General features: G+C 39.9%; 1 protein-coding gene across 1 annotated transcript in view; it reads right to left on the bottom strand.

The window, feature by feature from the left end:
• The window catches only part of obsl1b (obscurin like cytoskeletal adaptor 1b), a 33477-nt gene extending 13714 nt beyond the window's left edge, over positions 1 to 19763 (bottom strand). The window contains exons 1-10 of the mRNA XM_071897839.2: positions 18749 to 19763; positions 16754 to 17023; positions 15008 to 15268; positions 14531 to 14842; positions 14138 to 14404; positions 13302 to 13577; positions 1639 to 1914; positions 1218 to 1490; positions 705 to 980; positions 275 to 550 (exon numbers count right to left, since the gene is read on the bottom strand). Of these exons, the coding sequence (XP_071753940.1) occupies positions 275 to 550; positions 705 to 980; positions 1218 to 1490; positions 1639 to 1914; positions 13302 to 13577; positions 14138 to 14404; positions 14531 to 14842; positions 15008 to 15268; positions 16754 to 17023; positions 18749 to 19763 (3502 nt within the window). The remainder of the gene's footprint in view (positions 1 to 274; positions 551 to 704; positions 981 to 1217; positions 1491 to 1638; positions 1915 to 13301; positions 13578 to 14137; positions 14405 to 14530; positions 14843 to 15007; positions 15269 to 16753; positions 17024 to 18748) is intronic.
• Positions 19764 to 21778: the final 2015 nt, after the last annotated feature.

Raw genomic sequence — 21778 nt, 5'->3', positions numbered from 1 at the left:
TGTTTATATAAGTGGATTCATCCCAAAACCCTATGCACCTGTTATGGACCAAAACATCTTACCTGATGTTCATTGTTTGGGATTTAAAAAATAGAGATGATAACATGTAGGCTATAATGCTATTATTTTGCAAGCAAAGGGCTCAAGACAGCTAAAACTTAAGTATCATCAGTGAGTTTAACTCTAATCCCATCATTTTGTCAGAGACGGCATTCACTTTCCAAATGGTGGATATCTCATTTTGGCGTTAGACACTTCGTATATGATTACTTACCTTTCACTTTTACGTGGAAATCCATCACATCATCCTTTGCATCACAGACATATTGGCCGGCATCTTCTACTGTCAGTGAGTGAATGGTTAATTGGCGCATGACACCATCCTCAAGGATGGTGACATTTCTGGAATCTTCTACTTCTTCCCCATTCTTCTTCCAGGTGACCTCAGCATTTGATCTGGAAACCTCACAGTCAAGGACCAAAGTCTCCCCAACAAACTTTTCTACTCCACTTGCCATCTTCCTTGGACGCACAAAGCGAACAGGAGGCTCTGTGCATGAAAAAAATTTGTATTTGTATCAAAAATGGTCATATGTAGTAATGCATGCATCAAAGATAATTTGTTCTGTGAAGTTTACACAAAAAGTCAGAACAGACAACACTTTGTAGAGGACCTACTTTTGTCATAATGAAATTTTCTTTACCTGCTATGTTTACAAAAAATGTCATGGAGTCATCAGCAGTATCACACACATATTCGGCTGAATCTTTAACAGTGGTCTCAGGTATAATAAGTCTCCTGTAGACACCATCCACCTCTAGAATTAGGTTGTCATTCTCCTCTACTTCGAGTCCATCTCTATACCAGCGCACCAATGCATTGGGCCGTGAGATCTCACAGCTCAGTACCATCCTTTCAGAAGTCTGCTGACACAGTTCCATTTGAGACTGGCTTGGAGATACAATCCGCACTGGAGGTTCTGAAAAAGGATAATAATCCAATTTAGCTAGTCATTGTTAATTACTTTAATAATAAATGTTGCAAGAAATTTGCACTGTTGTCTTGGAGGTGCTTGTTACATATTAGTCCAAATCATAGGCCAATCAATGAACCCCAAACTTTGGCAATGTTAGTTCCATGGACTACCCATTGGGCTACACAGCATCACAAATTCTAGATACCTACACAGTGTCTACACAATATCCAGCAATTTTACCTGTAATACTAAGGTGAAAGAATATTGAATCATCAGCTGTATCACAGACATATTCTCCAGAATCTTCGACACCGCTGCAAAGAATCTTCAGTCTTCGATAAGGGCCTTCAATCTTGAGCTTGATGTTTTCACTCTCCTGCAGCTTTTGACCGTCCTTGTACCAGTTGACAACGCCATTTGGACGAGACAGTTCACAGCTCAGGATGATTTCCTCAGGGACATGGCGGTCAAGATGGACATCCTCCTTGGGGTAGACTATTGTCACCGGAGGTTCTTCAGAGAAAGAGTGCATGAAATGAACACACGCTACTTTACATATTAACAAAGGTCATTCAAATGTATTTCAGTGCAGTTTTCAGGTCATACTGTTTGTTAGTTCATGAAGAGTCATAAATTTTACTCCTGACATTTTGTTTGTTACCTCGTATGTTAACCTTGAACATTAAAGCGCTGTCTCCTGCACGACATGTGTATGTGCCTGTGTCTGACAGCTGAGCTGAATGGATAGTCAGGATTCTTGTGGTGCCATCTTCTTCTATTGTAATGTTGTTGCTTGGTTGCATTTCAACTCCATCCATGTACCACTGGACAATGGCCTCAGCCCTTGACACTTCGCATGACAGAACAAGCTGGTCTTGTTCCACAACACTCTTGAAAAGGTCCTCCTCTGGGATATTGGCAAATGTTACCGGTGGAGCTGCAGAAAACAGTATACAAAAGAAATTAGTTGTTTGTAGAAAGGAGGATTCATTAATATACTCACACACACTATTTGTAAAGCCAGGTTTTCACAGGTTAGACATGCTGACCTCAAGGCCTGGTGATTGTCTATAACTAGTGTTTATAGAACGGTTCATCCACTGTTGAAGCAAAGTGAAAAAGTTAATAAAAGCTGTGCAAGGATGGAGTGCAGTAGGTCTGTGGAAAAAACTTGAGGGTCATCATAGTACATGCTTTTTTCTTCTAATGACCTCAAATGAGAAGCATTGAAATGAACAGCATCTAAATGTTTGATGAAAATAGGACATTTAGGACAGAAAAGATCAGTTATGATGAATATATGACAGTTTTATGGACAAGAATGCCTCCCTTTTGCATATTAGAAGAATGGATTGGCAGCTCCTAATGGCAAAGTAAAATTAGCATGTCCATGGCTCAAAAATCACATAATCTGGCCAAGAAAAGGTTATTAGTTGCATCTCAAAGTTTGCATCTATGGAAAAGCTTTGCATGTCACCTTTCACCTCCACATAGAAATCGTTGAAATCTGAATCACCAGTTTTACAACTGTACACCCCAGAGCATGAAGACGTGGCCGACTGGATAACCAGTGTCCTCTTACTGCCCTCTGATTGGATGTTTATTCCAAATTTTGGCAGGAGCTTTATTCCATCCTTATACCAGCAGGTCTGGCTTGCAGGGTCTGAGATGTCACATTGCAGTATGATGGGGTTGCCTGGTTCAACAGACTTGCTCCTCTCAGCCTCTGGAACAGCTGAGAACCAAACTGGTGCTATAGGTATTTCATTTCATTTAACATAAAGTATTCAGATTTGATATAGTAACATCAACATGCCACAGTTTGGTTACAAAATTGGGTGAATTATGCATCTACAGGCTACAGAGTATGAGTTGACTGTTGGCTCCAGACTGAACAGAGGGTAGCCTATATACAAATTTTGAAGTTTGTGAAAACCAAGGGTGATAATGAGGCCACTCTGTTACTTAAAGAAGGTTAGAGTCGTTGACGCTCAAGCTATTAGTTGGCTTACTTTCAGTATAGTGGCACTTGGACATTCAGACTTTAAATGAGTTGCTTTTACAAGAGCAATCTTTTTATTATTAAAAGCGTAATTTCTAATGTACATGCATTTTACTGCAGGACAGTTCCAGTGTTTTGTAAATGCGAGTCATATTTCATTCCTGATAGGATTTCAAAACTTGGTTCAGGATATTTTCCTCTTTGTTATTGAGCTATTTGCCAGTTAGCCTATTTGTTGCAGATGTATCACTGTTATAGGCTTCCAGTGTTTATACAGATGTATTTTAAACACATCAAAAATGCAGGAAAATCACCAGATTTCTTGAAAATTCCATTTTAACTAATATGGTGTCAAAATTAGAAATACAGAACAGTGTCTCAAAGTGCAGTCTGAGGTATTCGCTCCTATAAAGGCAAGAATGAGATAGGACCCGCATGTCACTGGTGTTATGTTTTTAAACTATCTTAGATCCCTTATGTACTAATCCACGATCACTTTTAAGTGCAAATGACCACAATGTGAAATATTCTATCAGGTCCTACTGTATTCACCAGAATCCTATAAAATATGTAAACTAAGTAAATGGCTGCAAGTATACATTAGGTTAGAATATTATGAAAGAAAATATATAGCTCATAGCTTGCTCCAATAGCCAAGTATTAATTGAAAGAAGTTAGTGATTTTGACAAAACTCAAAATACTCAGATCACCTGCAACATCCACCTTGAATTCTATATGGTCATCTGCAGCGTCACAGCTGTACACCCCAGAGTGTCTGACTTCTGCTGATTTAATCACCACTGCCCTCAGTTTTCCTTCTGCTTGGATGTCAAGTTCGCTCTGTGGGAGTAGCTCTACTCCATCCTTGTGCCAATAGACTTGGGCAGTAGACTCTGAAACTTCACACTGCAGCATAATCGGGCAGCCTGCTTCAACAAATGTGTTTCTTGCGACTTCTGGAAGTGTTGAAAACCTCACAGGAGTGGCTGGAGGGGTTTCTAAAAGATTTAAAGAGCACTGTTGTTAAGATGTCAGAACATCATTTAACATTTTTGTGCACATCATCTAATTTTGGTTTGGTTATTTTTAGTACATATGGGGAGTTCCAGGTATTTACATACAGTGTTACAAAAATAAACTGTGTCTCAGCTTTAAAGGTCCCATATCGTGTAAAACAGGATTTCCCTTGCCTCTTTTATTATAAAGGAGTTGGATGTGCTATCTAAACATTGTGAAAGTATCAAAACGCACGGTCGCCAACTAAATCCACACAATCCATATTAGAAAAGCGAGCCTCTAAACGAGCCGTTTGGACTTCCGTAACTTTGTGGCGTCACAAAGATACGCTCATTATCATTGTTGTAAGAAATAATAGTTTAACAAAATGTTTTTTGCCGGAGAGTTTTCCCTGCCTCTCGCTGTCTGCAGCTGCCGGCTCTGTGGTGTCTCACGTTTCACTCTTGAAACGGTTAGCCAATCATAACAGAGGGGTCATTAATATTTATGAGCCTTAAAGGCACAGCAACAGAAACAGCCTGTTCTTGGCAAGGCTCAGATAGATGCTGGAAAATGAACGTGTAAAAATGGATTGAGAGTGTTTTTGGTACATGACACCATACAAACAGCTTTGAATGGACCTCAAGACATAAAATAAAACACTGGAAAGTGTAGAATATGGGACCTTTAAGTCAAAGGTTTTCAAGAGTAATTTTGCAAAGAGGTGCAGGGTGAGGGAAAATGTAGTTTAATGTAATTTAGTTTAATTTAAAGGTAACTTGTTGGCTAAACTTGTAAGGCTAAAATGATGTTCATACCACACCTAGACGATTTTTAATAAAAGCAATAAACACAAAAAATCACCTTGGACCTCCACCTGGAATGTCACAACATCATCAGCAAGACTACAGCTGTAGAGGCCAGAGTCAGAGACCTTAGCGAAATGAATCATTAGCTTCCTGAAGCTGCCATCTCTTTTCATATCAAGGCCAGTTTTGGAAAAAAGCTCCACCTCATCTTTAAACCAGGAAACCTGGGCAGTGGGGTCTGGGAGCTCACACTGGAGAATAATTGGAGAACCAATTGCAATGGACTTGTATCTTTCTGATGTGGGGATTGGCATGATCTTTGGAGATCGGCCTAAAAAGTATTGGGATGTAGAGGAAGGTTTTGAATAAGAGGTGAATTAGTCAAAATTGGTCAAAACACTGTGTTCAGTCAGTCATATCATTTACCCATCCCATAAACATTCAAAAGGAAATAGGCTACATTTTGTTCATCTCCATTCACACCATAGAACAAGATGGGTCAAACATTCTTCAGCAAATTTGAGAAGGACACAGTGTGAAAGTGATACTCAAGCTTGTGGTATATATAGTAGTAAGATAGTACAAGATAGAAATAAATCACCTTTGATGTCCACTTTAAACGAGATGGTGTCATCTTCTGTTGAACATTCATAGGTGCCACCATGTGTGCTGTCAGCTGAATGGATGAATAGCGTCCTTGTTAGACCATCTGACTGTATTTCTACATCACTTTGTAGTAGGAGTTCAATCCCATCCTTGTACCAGCTGACATGAGTAGTAGGATCATGAGAGAGTTTACAGCAGAGAACAATTGGGGAGCCTTCTTGGATGGACTTGTTCCTCTCAGTCTCTGGAAGCTCTGAGAACTTCACAGGTAGAGCTATAAGTTTCAGTGATCGCAAAAAGAATGTTTTAATAAAAGTAATTCTCTGTACTGATTTCAAATAACTAACTTCTATTCAACTGCAAAGAAGTTCAAGACAGCAAATAAAATGTACCCAATGCAGCAAAAAGAGAGAAAAGTCCCTCAGAACAAAGTAGACTTGACAGAACAACATAAACACAATAAACCTGACTCAACAAAGACATAAAGAAAAACAATAAATTCAACCAAAGAGCAGGAAGTGCAAGAATCAAATTGTGCAAATTCAAAGTGTTCCACAATTTTGATACACCGACATGAAAAGCCCAGTTGGCAAGATACAAGCAGGAAGTTATGAAGAAATGCTTGCAGTAGGGTTAAAGCAGCTGTGTTCAATGCACAGACATTAGTGTCCTTAATGAAAAAGATTAAGACAGACCAACTGTTAGTCTTCTTAAGACATTTGACATGCATAATAAGTAGCTGCAAGTTTTCTAATGAATATATTTTGAAGTTAAGATGTGTTTTACTCATTAAATCTAAAAGTATAATCAAAATGGGCATAATGATTGGTTGTTATTGGGGGTCGTTAAGTGTCGGTATACTGTATTCATACCATGTATGACTTACCCTAACCCTATTCTGCATAGTACAACTTATTGACTTTAAATACAAGATCATGTCTTCAAGTTAACTATTTTTGTCTTTGTTTTATCCACTTGGATCAGTTAAATTGGCCAAACTATTACTACATGGGAAGCTGGTGCTTTACATCTTTAGAAATGTTGGTGTACCCATTAGGGAAGCAGAAAAATAAAATATTCTGTTAGGTGATCAGCCAAACATGAATAAACCACCAGCTGTCATAGTTAGTTGCCAGTGCAAGACAGATTAGGTATTGGAGAGTTTCTGAGTGTCACCTTTTACTTCCACAGTGAATTGGATGTCATCATCCTTTGTCTCACAACGGTATACTCCAGAGTGAGCCTGCTCTGCTGACTGGACAACTAGACTCCTCAAATTTCCATCTGATCGGATGTCTACTTCATTTTGAGGTAGGAGCTTTGTTCCATCCTTGTACCAATAGACTTGTCCAATGGGGTCTGAGAGCTCACATTGTAGAACAATGGGACAGCCTGCCATGACCGTCTTTTTCTGGTCAGCTTCAGATATAGCTGAAAACTTCAGAAGTTGAGCTACAGGATTGAATATAAAAAATATAATTGGTTAATGAAACAGGTACTGTTATTATGCCAAATTTAGCAAAGCACAATCCCCTAAAACTGAAGCTTTGATAGCAGCATATTACACTGTCATTTTACAAATCTTGTATCCTCACCCAAGATTGTGAACCAGTGTTTATGGCAGAAGGTACAGTTTTTTAACTGTACCTTGTGCAGTTAATAAATGTGAAAAAGATCTTAAACTTGGAGTGAACTAATAAAGATAACTGAATGCCACAGACAACAAATGATCACTTGTAAATGAAGATTCAAGCCCAAATAAAATTTACAGTTACAATTACATTTTTTTTTTATGTTTTTAAATAGTAAAAGTTTGGACCCAATTTTAAGTTTGTTAATGAAGCAGAAGCTGGTGGTTCTATGTATTTTATTTAATGATGTGGGAGCAAAGCCTTTGAACTTTGACCCCATCTATGGTATTCATAGAGCCCCACATCTACTTTGCATTAGCTCCAAGAGAGCAAAATGAATGTTGAGATTTTATGGTCTCAATTCTATAACAGTCAAAAAAGTTCATTTTGAAATGTAGAACGCATTTTTTTTTTTTCAGGTTGATTTTTCTTTATGCCAAGGAATATTTTTTTCCATGTCCTGAATTGAAAACTTACATCCCTTTGTTTTCATTTGCTGAGCAAAAGCACATTGGATGCACTTATTTACCTTCACCAATATCTATGCACAAAACAGAAGAAAACAACTTTTATCACCTTTAACATCCACATGAAACTGCATTGCATCATCTGTTGTCTTGCAGCTGTAAACCCCTGCATGAGACAGCATCGCTGATTGGAAAGCCAATGTTCTTACGGAACCTTCTGACTGCATGTCTTGCCCGATTGCTTCAAGTAGCTCTATGCCATCCTTGTACCAAGTAACTTGAGCGTTAGGATCTGATATCTCACATTGCAGAACTATGGGATCACCAACTTCAACGGACTTGTTCCTCTCAGCCTCACAAGGTGTTGTAATTCTCACAGGTGGAGCTGGGAATGTTTGAGGTGACATCAAGAGAGAATTGCATCACTGTTATTAGCTACAACACAAATTATGCTTCCAATCAACAGAAGAGCAAAATCTCACAACCGAGATTAGTCATGCCAATACCTATCAAGAGTTAACTTAATTAGCACTAATTAGCCTAAGTCCTTAAAATAGATATATCTTGATGCACAGATATGTGATATTAGTGTTTTAACAGAAGGAATTTTTGGTTAGATTTCAGATAACTAGGCATTCAAGTTAGGATTTGGAGCTAATATATTTACTCTTTTCAATAGCTATCAAAAAGGCACAGACCACCCAAGCTCAAAGTTTCACATTGACTACTTTAAGTTGTTTTAGTAATAAATTGAGTAAGTAAATGCAGAAATTGTCAAAATGTCAAGGATTGCAATAAACAATCTCTTGATTTTACACAATGTCAACATTGTGCCCATCCATTTTCTTGTTTGATAATGCTAACCACTTAAATCACCTTCGGCAGCCACCTTAATTGCAATGACATCATCACCCCAGTGACTGTCACATGTCCTTGATAGATAGATATCTTCTGACTGGACAGTGGATGTCTGCTTGACATAATATGGCTCTGATGACAGGGTAGATGATCTTTGCTCAGAGTTAATTGTGCTGTCTTCTTGGTCTTCTGTTGTCTCCATAGTGTGATAAAAGTCCTCTGCTTGGACTGTTGTTTCCTGCATGGAGTGATACTGCATCTCTGATTGGATAGGTACTGTTTGCCCTGTGTGATAGAGGTAATCCAATTTGACAGCTGTAGACTGCAGCAAGTTATCGAACTCCCCTGATTGGACAGTTGCTGCCTGCTGAGATAAATCCTTTGACTGAAGGGATGCTGTCTCAAGGGAGTTACAGAGCTCCTCTGATTGGACAGTTGCAGTCTGTAAGCAGTTACGGGCCTCCTCTGACTGGACAGCTGAAGTTTGCATGGAGTTATAGAGCTCCTCTGATTGGACATTTGCAATCCATAAGGCGTTACAGGGGTCCTCTGATTGGACAGTTGCAGTCTGTAAGCAATTATAGAGCTCCTCTGATTGGACAGTTGCAGTCTGTAAGTGGTTACAGAGTTCCTCTGACTGGGCAGTTGCAGTATGTATGGGTTTACAGAGCTCCTCTGAGTGGACAGTTGCAGTCTGTAAGCAGTTACGGGCCTCCTCTGACTGGACAGCTGAAGTTTGCATGGAGTTATAGAGCTCCTCTGATTGGACATTTGCAATCCATAAGGCGTTACAGGGGTCCTCTGATTGGACAGTTGCAGTCTGTAAGCAATTACAGAGCTCCTCTGATTGGACAGTTGCAGTCTGTAAGTGGTTACAGAGTTCCTCTGACTGGGCAGTTGCAGTTTGCAGAAAATTACAAAACTCCTCTGACTGAACAGTTGCTGTCTGTAGGGAATTTTCAAGCTCTTCCAATGGGTCTATTGCATGCTGTATGTAGTAAATGAATTCTTCAGTGTGTTCTTCTGTAGGCTGTACAGAGCGATGGTGCATGTCAGATTGGACTATTGTTGGCTGTATAGAGTTACAATACTCCACAGAATGGACATTTACTGTTTGTTGATTGTCGGAGAGCTCCTCTGAGTGGACAATTGTAGTCTGTTCAGTGTTATACTGACATGTTGGCTGAAGGGTTGGCTTTTGCCTGGAATGTTCTTCATATGTCTGAGGTTCTCCTCTCTTGCTGCAGAAGATCTCTGAATTTGGGTTTGAGGACATGCAGTCATCTTCAACAGGGTAAGCCTCCTCAATGGACTTGTTCTTCTCTTGGTCAGATGAGAGGCCTGGCGGTGTAGCTATAGGCATTGTGATGTACACAGAGAAAGGTTTTCAGTGGTTGTTGGCCTCAATAGTTCCTCTCAAAATAGAACTCAACATCACTGTGGGTTAGCATGAAGGAGTTATGGGATAATCCATTGCAAAGACAAACACTTAAGAAGGGCGACCAGGTTTGGTCTGGGATTGAGGACAATCAGTCCTATTTTACCACTACAGTAGACTCCCAATATTTTAATACCATGAATCTGTGCACTAACACTTACTAATTCCTTTGAGAAAATATCCATTAAGTACATTAATTTTCTCCTTTTTTGTCATTGCAACGGGGAAAGGTTCAGGGCGGCAACGTGAATGAGAGGATCTGGTGATGAATAAGACATAAGATGGGCTTCAAGAGTTGAAAGCTGCTTGTTACAAGCATACAAAGATGACTGTTAAAATGAAGAATGAGGACACAAACACAACATATATGTTAGTATGAAGAGCAGCTCAGAAAACACCCATATGTTTAAGAGCCAAAAACAGCAGGAAATGATATGAGATCAGGGATGACAATATGACTTAAAGCATTTTTGAAAAGGAAAATATATATTTTATAGATGCCTCAGGAGAATATACTAACAATAAAATACACCACTATTGTTAGTGGCATGTATGTGCTGGGTTAAAATGGATGACTAATGTTGAAATATATCAAATCACCTTTGACATCCACAGTGTATTGGGAAGATGCGTCAGCTATCTCACCACTCTCATCACCAGAGTGACACTGTTCTGCTGTTTGGACAAAGCCAAAGAGAAAACAATGAGCTGGGTGATAGCTTCAGATATAGCTAAATATTTTTGAATGATTCTTAATTGTGCAGATACAATGTATGTGGAACACCACCTTTTATGCCCACATTAAACTGCGCATCACCAGTTCTTTCACAGCCAAACCTCCCATCACAGGATAAGCCATCTGACTGGAGGAGCAAAGTCGGCCTGCTGCTCTCTGATTCACTGTCAAGTTCTCTTTTTGGGTAGATCTGGGTTCCATCTTTGTACCAACAGGCTTTGGCAATGGGATCTGAAATCTCAAATTGCCGAACAATTGGGCACCGTGCTTCTATGGACTCTGCCTTCTCCAATTCAGGACCAAGCAGATATGTTTCAGGTGGCGCTACAGATGATCATTTGGGGGGATAATTTTAGTGTAAGTCATTCTGAATACTGTCAAATGGCTAAAAAATTGTCACAGATATTAGCTCCGTATCGTAAGAACAGGTAAGAGGCCAATCCAACAGTTACAGAAAGAGAGTTAGTTACAACTGAAATAGGAAACACAACATTTAACAAAAAATCACCTTGATTTTGTACAATTAACTGTGCAACATCATCCGCTGTTGCACAATAGTATGCCCCAGAGTTGGAAGGGTGAGTTGGTTCAATAACAAGGGTCTTCTTGACGTCTCCCATTTCAAAGTCAGGCTCACTTTTAGCCTCATGTTCTTCATTGTCCTGCCACGACACCTGGGCAGCAGGGTCTGAGATTTCACAGGGCAGTTCAATGGGGCAGGTTGCTTCAAGTGACTGGCTCTTCACAACCTCCAGTGAGGGTGATGATGGCAATGTTGGAGCTAAAGATGAGTATTCATATTATAATTGTGGACTTAACAGTGCATAGCTACATTTGATTAAGAGAAGAGCTATAGGTTCAGCTTCCCCAAATGGACTAATCTGTAATTTCTCAGACCAGCTTCAAAGAGGTGAACTCATATATTCAAGCATTACAAAGTAGTTTCATATTCTCAGTCAAGAAATTATGTATTTCAAGGTTAATTGTTCTATGATTTAAGAAACAGATGCAACTTCACACAAAACACCACTTTAACACAGACAGACAGATATGCATACCGTAACTGTTAGTTGCATCTAGTCTCCAGAAAAGTCTAGGGATTACTCTAAGATTCAACAAATAAAAAAATCACCTTTGATATCCACAGTGAAATGGATAGTGTCATCAGAGGTTTCACAGCTGTACAGCCCTGAGTGAAAGAACTCAGCGGATGGGATAGTGAGTCTCCTCAAAGTGTCATTACAATACATATCCCACCCATTCTGCGGGAAGAGCTTTACCCCATCTTTGTACCAGCCGACATGCGTAGTGGGGTCTGCAACCTCACATTCCAGTTCAAAAGGTCTGCCCGCCTCAAGTGACTTGGCTCTCTCAACTTCAAAGATAGCTGAGAACTTCACTGGTATAGCTAGCATTGGGAATTCAGGACAGACTAAATAAAATCAAGGCTGTGGAAATGGATAACTTGCAAAAACTGGTCTGGTGAGTAGAAGATGGAAAGGACTTTTCAAGTACATTCAAGGAGAGCCACAGCAATCACAAAACAAATGATCACAGATAGTAATAACCTAATGTGTTAACAGTTCTTTGGGACTATGTGCATGAAGGACTGTCTCAAAACACATACAGTAGAAAGCAGGGATTATTAGTGGCATCTAGAAAGAGGAGTTGGGGTTACATTATTCTCGCACAAGATAAAAAGTGTAAAGTCACCTTTGATTTCCACTTGAAACTCCATGGTATCATCCTCTGTGGTGCAACTGTACACACCAGAATGGGACAGCTCTGCTGACTGAACAACTAAGGTCCTTGTGTTGCCCTCCGAGTGGATTTCTAATCCAGAGTTTGAAATGAGCTGCATCCCACCCTTGTACCAGCAAACGTGGGCCTCGGGGTCCGAGACCACAGTCTGGAGTACAATGGGACAGCCTGCTTCGATGGACTTGGTCCTCATTTCCTCTGCAGTTGCTGAGAACTTCACAGGTGGAGCTATAGATATGTTTAGATCTTAGATCAACCTTAGGTCAACCTTACATGCCAGTCCTCAAGATTAATCATAATTTCATTACCTAAATTTAATGAATTCAGTTGAGGTTTCACTGGCATAAGACAAATGGACAACAACATGCTCTATTGTAAGAAAAGATGACAATATAGCTACACTTTTAAAAGGTGGCAAGAAGAAGGGCAACAGACAGCATACAAGAGTGTCATCACAGTTAGTAGCTTTGCTGAGAGGGAGCTTGTTAATCTCATATTGCTTAAAGTAAAACTTCAAATCACCTTTGATGTCCACACTGAACATGATGGTGTCACCCTTTGTCTTGCAGCTGTATAACCCAGAGTGGAAAGATTCTGCAGACTGGACAATCAATGTCCTCGCCAAGCCGTCTGTTAGAATATCTACTCCAGTTTGAGGAAGGAGCTTTGACCCATCCTTGTACCAGTGCACCTGGGCAGAGGGATCTGAGAGCTCACATTGTAAAACAATGGGGCAGCCTGCTTGGATAGTCTTGTTCCTCTCAGCATCTGGAATTGCTGAAAACCTCACAGGTGGGGCTATAGATGTTAAGATATTATGATTGTTCGTTAGGTCTGCATGGTCTGTTTTTATGTGTTATTTACTGTTTGTTTTGATATGTCAGACTTTATAAGGGAAGATTAAATGCATTTTTGCATAAAAAAAGATCACAAAAAGTTTAAAAGATCACAATAAAGAATGTTAGTCACTGTGACAGAAATTACAGAAATTACTTTTGCAAGAAGCATTTGCCACTCACCCTCTACTTCCACATTGAATCTGATGACATCATCAATGGCATCACAGCAGTACACTCCCGAATGTGAGAACTCTGCTGATTGGATGACGATTCTCCTCATGGTGCCCTCTGATTGGATATGAAGACCTTCCACTGTTTGTAATTCCACCCCATTCTTGTACCAATGCACTGGAGCTGCAGGGTCTGACAGCTCACAGTAGAGCACAATGGGGTTCCCAACTTCTATAAATTTATTACGATCCATTTCTGACAGTGGTGAAAACTTCACAAGAGGAGCTGCAAATTTTGGAAAAACTATGAGAAATCACTGATTATGCCTTGTCAGAGTGAATAATGATATTGAGTTATAAGTTAATGTTGTCTTATGGTGTTAGAGCCATGCAATATTTTACAGTGCATTTCTGTTTTTTTTGTAATACAATTTTAGCTAGTTTGGCAAGTAGCTGGCTGCCTATTGTCTGACAGACTATGGGATACCTGATTAACTATGCATACTGTCAACCAATCAGAGCATTCATTCAAACCTGGGTGTAGGTGGCATCATTTACACCAGGAAGTAGTTAGGAATTCTAAATCTGTTTGATTCGGTTGACAACAAGAGGGAGAGTTTTTCAAAGTTCGTTAGTCAAATTTCCACAATGTTGACAATTAGCCTATAATAATTTGGGAAACTTTACATTAATGGGTCCTTTGTTAAATACTACCATGAAATTGAGAAATGCAGTTCTCATTGCACTGGACCTTTATGTTTCAGAAAGGCTTGAGTTGCCACAACCGATTTTGTAATCCCAAAAAGACGCTTACACATGCAAGTTATAAAAGTTACTAATACATACCTTGAATGTATAATGCTGCAGAATCCCGAATACCATAGGCAATGAATGTAATCTCGGCTCCATTGTCTGTGTCGCGTACTCCTCGAATGCGAAGAGATTGGTGTGTTCGTGACCGACGCATGGAATAACGCTCATCCTCCTGAAGCTGAATACCGTTTAAGAACCATGTCCCAATAACTGAAGCAGAGAGCTCAATAGAGAAGCAGGCATCTTGACCCTCTGGCACCAAGGCATCCTGTAGAGGGGCTTGTATTCTGGCCACTGGGACTGGAAGACAAAATCAGTTTTATTCATTATTTAGTAAGCAATATTTTTCATAATTCAATTATTCCTGGAATCCAAATAAAAAAAACATACACCATAATGATTTTAGCATAATTGAGCTTGATTTACCCAAGTGAACTGCTCTTGGGAACTCAACATTGTTGCTCTTGCCATATTTGTTCACACTGCAAATGCGAAATCGATAATCGGCTTCACATGGAACGCTGTCACCAAGGATCTCCACAGAGGTGGCAGAGTCAGTGGTCAGGCACTGTAGCCACTCCTGCGAGCCAGTGCCCACTTCCTGTCTCTCGAGCACATATCCAGAGGGAGGGTTCTTTCGTGTGTCCTGAGCAGGAACCCAAGAGAGAAGAGCGGCATTAGCACGCTCTGTGTTGATCTGCACACCCACTGGACAACTGGGAGGACAATGTCTGGCCGCTGAAACAAAAGAGAAAACGATTACGCTTGTGCTTGTAGGCATATTCACCTTTTGGATAGAAATGATTGATAGTACAATTCCAAAAGTAGCTGGAAGAATTTAATTAAGGCAGTTTTGTCAATGTTACATTTGTGATGCCATAAAATACAAAATAAGGACCCTACCTTTCACCCTTAGCTGAGAGGAGGTCTTGGATCTGCCTACGAAGAAGGTCACAAGGCCAGAGTCCTGGGGCATTGTGTTGACGAAAACTAGGATGTGAGTTCGACCAAAAGATTTCAGGATGGTCTGGTGTGTTTCCCGCAGCTCTACGCCATCTTTGTACCAGTGTATGTCCATCTCTTCTTCTTCCACTTCAACACAAAAAGCAGCATTTTCTCCTTCTAAGACATCCACTTTTCTTGGTAGCTTCCGCACGATTGTGCCTGCAAGAAGACACATTGAAAATGAAATCAGCGAAGGCTATCAAATCAATCTTCAGCACAATTTTGACAGTTCACAACACAACAATTCTTGGTGAAAGAGGACAACAACATAGTGGTGCCTAAGCTGTTTTTAAGTTGGATTTTAACTCCCATATTGTAAATGAAAGACAGAATATGCAGAAAAATACTACCATATCATGGAACTAGGACAATGAAACATGTCATGGACCACGACCATTGGACCAAAAAGTGCAACGATTCTGTCTGAATATCCGTAAAGATTTTAATTTAAAGTCAGTATTGTTTTCCTACAGGCAATGGTAGAAAACCCATTTTTGACACCACACTAAGTGTGCTTTCACAATACAGAGCAAGTTGACATCCAAAATTTAGACGGTAGTGTTTATTGTTACATTGATGCTGTTGCAGTGTCCAAAAGATATATCATGTACAATCTGTGAACAGCAGACCAGAGACAAATCACCTGCCTAAACAGGCCAAAAAGATTTGGCATCTATCTTGATGATGAGGTGAAAGGATCCAACACATTGGGTACATTGTAGTCTGGCATAATCAGCAAAACATGTATCTACACAATGGATTTATGTTAAGACTTAATTAAAGCAAAGTTGGAATAACAAGACCTTTGTCAAGGCATTTATCTAGAGAGTCTTTATCTTCACTGGCCCACTAACTAACAACTGCAGAGTACCTTTTGATACCAGTGATAAGAAAGTGAGGCAACTGTGCACTAGTTAAATTTGCTTTTGATGTTGTGATTGATAATTGCTGTTTAGGTAGAATGGCAGTGCCAACTGCTGTAATTGCGCTGTGGCGTTTTTCAAAATCATAAAGAGGGAAAACAGCCAAACCTAAGGGTTTAACTCAGAGGCACAATTTGAGTTGAGATCAAGTCATGATTCATCCAAAAGCATGTTGTTTTTTCTGTTGTCCATGTACAACAACAACAGCAGAATACCTTGCAACTCAGATCAGCAGCCAAAACATAAAACACATAAAAAATGAATCTTTGGATACAAAAATATTTTTTGTATACGTAAATATGTAACCAAAGCTATGGTACTATTGATGTACTCACTAGCATCGTTTTCTGAATTGTAAACACCTTTTATTAAGAAGGGCTGAATTTGGATGAAACTGTCTATCCTGCTGTTCAAAATCAATACTTCAAACTGATATGATCACATACCGGTACCATGAAATAATATCAGTTCCACTCTGTATCATAATTTGACATGAAAATATGGTGGAGGTACCACATAGTCTACTGACTATTGTATGTCTTGTCCTGTCCCCTTGCACTATATGTGAAGTCCCGTTGTTCCTGTACCATGTGGGTCAGTATTGTGCCACTGTGCAAGTAGTCTATATGTCTTCTCACCAATGCCACCGAGATACATTCTTGTATTTTTGCTGTAGTTAGCAAATTAAGTGATTTTATTTTCTGCTTATTTTCTGATTTACCTTTCACAGCTACCTCTGCAATGCTCCTCCCCCCATCGGGCATCTCGCAGAGGTAAATCCCATCGTCATCGACTCCGATGTCACGGATGGTTAGTCGCCGTTTTGTTCCCCACTCCTCCATCCCATATTTGGCCCCTGGCTGCAGTCGTCTGTCCTCCAGATACCATGTGATGGGAACAGAGTCCTCTGGAACCTCACACTCAAGAACAGCCAAGTCCCGTTCCCATACCTCTAGATCAATGAGAGGCTGCTTGAACCGCACAGGCGGCTCTGGCATTAAGGAGGAGGAAGAATACCAGTATGATTAAAGCAATATGACATATTTTAGTGTAGGAAGAAGTCAACCTAAGGATACCTTAGGAAGTCAGTTTAGAAAGTTAGAAAATTATGAAAATGTTTATTGAGCATAAAAAGTTAAAGTAATGTTTCACTTTAGCATAACCTTTAGTATACTTAAGTATGTATTCAGTGTGCATTCATTATACCTATGTAGTACAGTATTTAGTGTAACGTGCTGTCTAACATTTTAACTTTTCAATATACTTGTCCCATGGTATTTGGTTGACTACCAACCTCTTACCACATTATGTCCCTCCTGGAGTGTGTATTCACCAGCAGCATGTTTTTTTTTTTTCTCTTCCAGATTTTTTCTTTATTAAAAATTGCAAATAAGCAAACTTAATTGAATAAGTGATCCCAAAATGGAGAAAAATAATTAGATTATTTCAGAAGATCTTTGATATACAGGCAGTGGTCATTGACTCCTATGGGAAATAACTACTGAAAAAACATTAAACCAAAGTGAGATATAATTCATTCATATTTATTCCCATCTATTAAATGATATTGATACCACTATATCAATCGCCTTTATCTACATAAGTCCCTTACAAAATGCTAAAAATAAATCCTAGCTGCACTTCTACATCCTTGGCCTAAACACTACAATCTGTAAATTGAAATACATTTGGTAGTAAATACCAGTGAAGCAAACAAGATAAGCGAAATCATGAGACAAGTGGCTCATTTAGTTGAGGAATGGAAAGATCATTAACACATTGGGGTGTTGGATAGGAAATAAACTGTCTGTAACTGACACCATCAGACAGGACCAGACAGTTGTAAACACAAGAATGTGGACTGTATTTAGTAGTCTGTGTGTAAAGCTCCCCATTTCCTGATCTTACCAATGTTTCAATGAGTCCAATTAAACACAGACAACTGATGAAACACACTCATCATTATCTAATTTAAATCACTTTTGAAATTGCCCCCGACACTCTTTTCTAGCAACTGAGCATTGATCTAATCTTGCACAGTGTTATTTTCTCTACCTCTGACTGATACAATGCTTTCTATTGGTGCCATAAGTTTGGACTTCCCTGGGCCATGTGAGAAATCTGATCCCCTCCCCACAGACTTCCATCACATGGACGGCCCCTAGACCTTTCACAAGCTAAGTGACTTTGCAGACATTGGTACTGCTATTGGAGTCCAGCTCAAGCTGATGAACTTGGCCTGGTTAGATAGTTGGATATCTCTCGAGTCAAATTTCAGATAATTAAGACGCTTGATTAATCCTCCAGTGGACCCAAGATTGAATTGCTTTTAAAGTAGCAGGTGTCAAATAATTTGATTATGATTATATTTACAGGTAATTGGCTTGTTAATCTGCTCTTTCATGAATGCTATTGATTGATGATGCAAAGCTATTTTTACCTATTTTTACCCCTTCATTTGGCATTTGTAAGCAGGAACATCCATTATCGTATGACTCCGGTTGATGGATTAGTTGTCAAAGTAGGGGTTATTGGAGAATGCACATTTTTTAAACATTTGATAACAAGTCTTACCAGGATGACTAGATTATATTAGATCTTTTACCTTGTGTTGTAATTGACGAACAAATTGTGTGGACAAATTCTTCTTCAACCGCAGGTAGATTTCTCCTAAAACATAAAAGTTCTAAAGACATTGAAAATCATCTTGACTTACCCTTTACAGACAGGTGTACAGCACTGAGGGTTTGTCCCGCAGTATTAGATGCAGCACAAACATAAACTCCATTATCCTTCTGCTTACAGTACAGCACTTTTAGTGTGAAGTATCCCTCCCTGTCCTCATACAACAAATAACGCCTTCCAGACAATATCAGCCTGCCATCTTTCCTCCAGATTATTTCTGGTTTGGGTTTCCCAGTCACAAAGCAGCGGAATTTGGCATGTTTGCCCTCTGTCACTGCAAACATTTTCACTTTAGTTGACTTGGTCACCGTGTCATCTTTGAGCCGATTTGACACCTGCCTGCCACTCCTCTGTTTGCCCTGGTGGGCTTTCCAGTGACCGTTTGTGTAACCGTTACGATTTCCTTCGTCCTCGTGTCCTGGGCCTGCATCGACTAGCAACACAGCTCCTGCCAACCCCTCCCCGAACTCGTTCCTGGCTTTGCATGTATATACACCACCATCTGGTGCACGGGTCTTAAAGATCTTGAGCTGGAACCATCCGCCATCCTGGTAGCCCACACTAAAATGTGTGCTTTCAAAGATTTCATTGAGTTTCCTGCCATCCTTTTCCCATACAACCTCCGGCCGTGGGTTTCCCCACAGCTTACAAGAGAAGACGGCATCTTCCCCACGACCGACGCGAGTGGACAGGGGTTTGATGAGGAACCGTGGCTTATTTTCCTCTCGTAGCTCCATCTCTTGTGCCTCTCCTTCCACCTTTAATGTGGCTGCTGCATATGTTTCCCCAATGCTGTTCTTTGCTTTGCATATGTACTGACCACTGTCCTCTGTGGTCACAGCCGAAATTATGAGATTGTAAACATTTCCATCCTCGAAGACCCTGTATTGTCCCTGTGGGTCAATCTTTTCATTGTTTCGCTCCCAGATAACTGCAGGCCTTGGATCGCCACCAATCTGACACTTGAGGACTGCATCAGTCCCGCTTTGTACCACCACAGGCCTTGGATAGGCCAAGAAACGTGGTGCCCCCCCAAACACATCCATTTCTGCTTCTTTGTCAGCCTCACCTCACCTTAAGCAGGCCAGGAGAGCAATAAGTCGCGCTTACTCACTGGGGCAAGACTCTCCAACTTCTGCACTGTGCAAGTTTCTAAATAAAGAAAATAATAAAAGAAACAACATTAATATCAAACCGCTTATGTGTTTGATAACCTGAAAATAGAGAAGGGTTTTTAAGTGTAAAAAGTGTTCACATTATAACATTTTAGCCAAATCCTTCTACTGTATATGAAATTATTTTATATATAATAGACGGTTCTCATTTTAGCCTCCTCATATAATAAGGAATAATACACTTTGTACTGTAAGATGGATTGGATGAATGAAAATACTAGTATTATTTAATCAGCTCATCCTCTGCCCACTTCATGTCCATGTGTTTTGAGTGCAAACGGATGGTATGATTATTAGTGCTAATTGAATTAGATCTGTCTGCGTGAGAGAAGCACAGGCTAGCTGTGGGGGGTGGGGGGGGCAGCCTAGTCCTATTGCAAAAGCAGCCACAACACATAGCCAACACAGCTGGTGCTGTATTTCAATGGGAAAGTGCTTAATATAGTATGCCCTAAATAAAGACCTGCGAGGGAGTGTGTGTCAGGTATCACAAAGAACGCTCTGAAACCCGCGTGCTCATACAAACACAGGCCGAACTCACAGTATGCCCACCCAAGAGACCTTGCAGTCAAAATATGCTAAGCCTCCATCACACCCTTTGTTGGCAGCCCTGATAGAGAATTCCATCTTAAAATGTCACTGTTAAAATTGGTTTTCTCTGTCATATTCCCAAATAAATAACAGCAGGGCAATCGTCCTGCACCCAAAGGTTATTCTCTTCACAGTTGAGGTTGTAATTCTCTTCACATTGAAAATTCTGATCCTCTTTTTGACCATTTTGCATGATCTCATTTTATGATTTGCCTCTCAGGTTTGCCTGCAACAGCTAAAACTTTGCCTTGATGGACATGTGAACTTGCCAGAAGCCATCTATCAGTCATTCGAGTTTATGTATTTTGGGACAGCTCCCACAGAGTGTTGAAATTTTGTTCCCTTGGATGCAGGGACCATCTCAAAGAAACATAATCTGTACCTTATTTTTCAAACCACCTTGTTGTCCATCATACATATGATCACTTAGGACATCTTTTGAAGGCTTCTCTTTGTTCCATTTTTTAGTTCAAACATACTAACTTGTACAATAAATCCCATGGTCATATCTTGGAGTATTGAACCAGAATGTCCTGTATTCTCTCACACCTTTCAAAATGTTGTCAATCTTTACATGACACGCATGCTAACATAAGCCAAAAAATAGCCTCAATCTTGATTTTTCTATAATATATTTTTCAAATTGACCCCTGAACTGTACAGGGAAAAAATGAAATTCTACTTCATATTAAAGTAGTGGAGGAAGTTTAGGATATTTTTTATATATTCTATATATCTTCTATCACTGGACTAAATCAACTTGATTGCATGCGTATGGCAATGTTGCACTTCTGCAGTACTGTACTGTCTATCTATAGTGTTTATGATCCCAGTTGCACTGAAGTTTTATAAGTGCTGTAACACATAAAACTGAAACAAATTCCCTCGTCCTGACTGTGTGTCACTAAAATGCATTTGACCTGAATTTGAACTTGATGGATAACTACTATAGTTTAGATAACTATTATGTTAACATTCATTTTATAAGTTGCATACAAATATTTTTTCACATTGCTAGACATTTCATTAAATCCTTTTGGACAATGCGTTGAAAGTGGCTTCAATATTCCCCCTGGAGGTTTAAAGAGAGGAGATTAACCCCTGTGTTTACTCGTCTGGTTTAATTGGAATGACCTTTGCCCCTTGTGAAGCTGCGCTGCGTACCCCTCACATGACCTACCTCGCTTCAGTCCCCAGGAACGACCGTCAACATACATTCCGCACTCGCAATCTCCCTTCGAGTTAAGAAGCAATGTCACCCGTCTCCTAAAGGCTGAGTAATGTCCCAAGTTGAC

The sequence above is a fragment of the Centroberyx gerrardi genome, chromosome 10 (genome assembly GCF_048128805.1).
Source record: "Centroberyx gerrardi isolate f3 chromosome 10, fCenGer3.hap1.cur.20231027, whole genome shotgun sequence".
NCBI lineage: Eukaryota > Metazoa > Chordata > Actinopteri > Beryciformes > Berycidae > Centroberyx > Centroberyx gerrardi.
Note: the sequence above shows the minus strand (reverse complement) of the source record. Positions and strands in the feature narration are given on the sequence as shown.